This window comes from Wasmannia auropunctata, unplaced genomic scaffold, assembly GCF_000956235.1.
Source record: "Wasmannia auropunctata unplaced genomic scaffold, wasmannia.A_1.0 LD314926.1, whole genome shotgun sequence".
NCBI classification, from domain to species: domain Eukaryota; kingdom Metazoa; phylum Arthropoda; class Insecta; order Hymenoptera; family Formicidae; genus Wasmannia; species Wasmannia auropunctata.
The window spans coordinates 1-1,118 of record NW_012047964.1 but is presented as its reverse complement, the minus strand read 5'-3'; the positions used below and the strand labels follow the sequence as shown (position 1 = coordinate 1,118).

Here is a 1,118-nt window from a genome sequence, read left to right as displayed (position 1 = left end):
TTCCTCGGCTAGACTGAATATGCATCTGATTGCCAGAAACGAGCTTCAAGCCATCCTGTACGTAACGGTATTTAATGAGTAGGTGTCTGTGGGATCCGATGAGCTTTTCTTCATAATATACGCTGAAAGGATCGTTGTGATTGTTCTATCATTACTTGTCGATACATCATTGCGATGTCGGCTCCTATAATGTAAGGGTGTATCCTGAAAGGATCCTACAGGAGGATGGACATAAGATCCCGTTGGATGGTGGGTCCGATCATTTGTAAATCGTTAATCGATACTCCTGTTGAAGTCGGAGCAGAGGCGTCGAAAACAACGCGCAACTTAGTCGTGAGGCTGTTCTCCTTCCATACCCCATGATGGGGTAGATAGTACGCTTGGGATGTAAGACCGTTATCAATAATTTTCGTCATGTGCCCTAAATCTCGATACTTTCGCAGAAACGCTACGTATTCGTCGCGCATCTTCTTGTCTGCTTGCAACCTCCTCTCCAGCGATTTCAAGCGTCGCTCGGCCATCTCTCTTGACTCGCCTAAGCTTCCCGCCGTTGTTTGGAATGGTATAGACACGATGAATCTACCGACCTTGTCTCGTTTAGTCGTATCCTTGAAATGCGATTCACACATGTTCTCTTCCAGTGACAATTGAGCCTGGATGGCAAGCTCTTCGGTTTTCCAAAATTGTTCTAGTAATTGCGATATCTCATTGGTACTGGTTGCTAAATTGCATGAGAATGCTGCTTCTGAAAAGCCTCGTTATGGAAGTTTACCTGTTACCACGTATTTTAGTTTTATTTTGAATAAATGCGGATGTCTTGTAGACTCGTAATATATTAAGTCCCAGAAAAGGTCGACACTAGGTGATCAATAAGTCAATCTTCTTGGGTTCGTAAAACTTGGGGTCTGCAAGCGGTACGTCGATGGGATATTCGCGTTTTTTATATTTAGCGATTCGTTTGGCAAGCTGGCTGTGATCTTTGGTATCACCATGAACTTGAGTTCTTCTTTATAATCATTGTGTAACGATCCGATAGTCGCATTAGTAATTTCCGAAATCTTAGTGTGCGTCTGATTGACACCAGTGACTGCGACATTGACTCTAGTGGTGCGAAAACC

At 43.6% G+C, this 1,118-nt stretch overlaps 1 protein-coding gene across 1 annotated transcript; it reads right to left on the bottom strand.

Annotated features, from left to right (window-relative positions):
• Positions 1-215: 215 nt before the first annotated feature.
• On the bottom strand, positions 216-745 carry LOC105460827 (the record flags this gene model as incomplete). The annotated part of the gene is made up of 1 exon (XM_011707318.1): positions 216-745. A coding segment is annotated over one exon (530 nt), but the record flags the coding sequence as incomplete, so codon positions are not given.
• Positions 746-1,118: the final 373 nt, after the last annotated feature.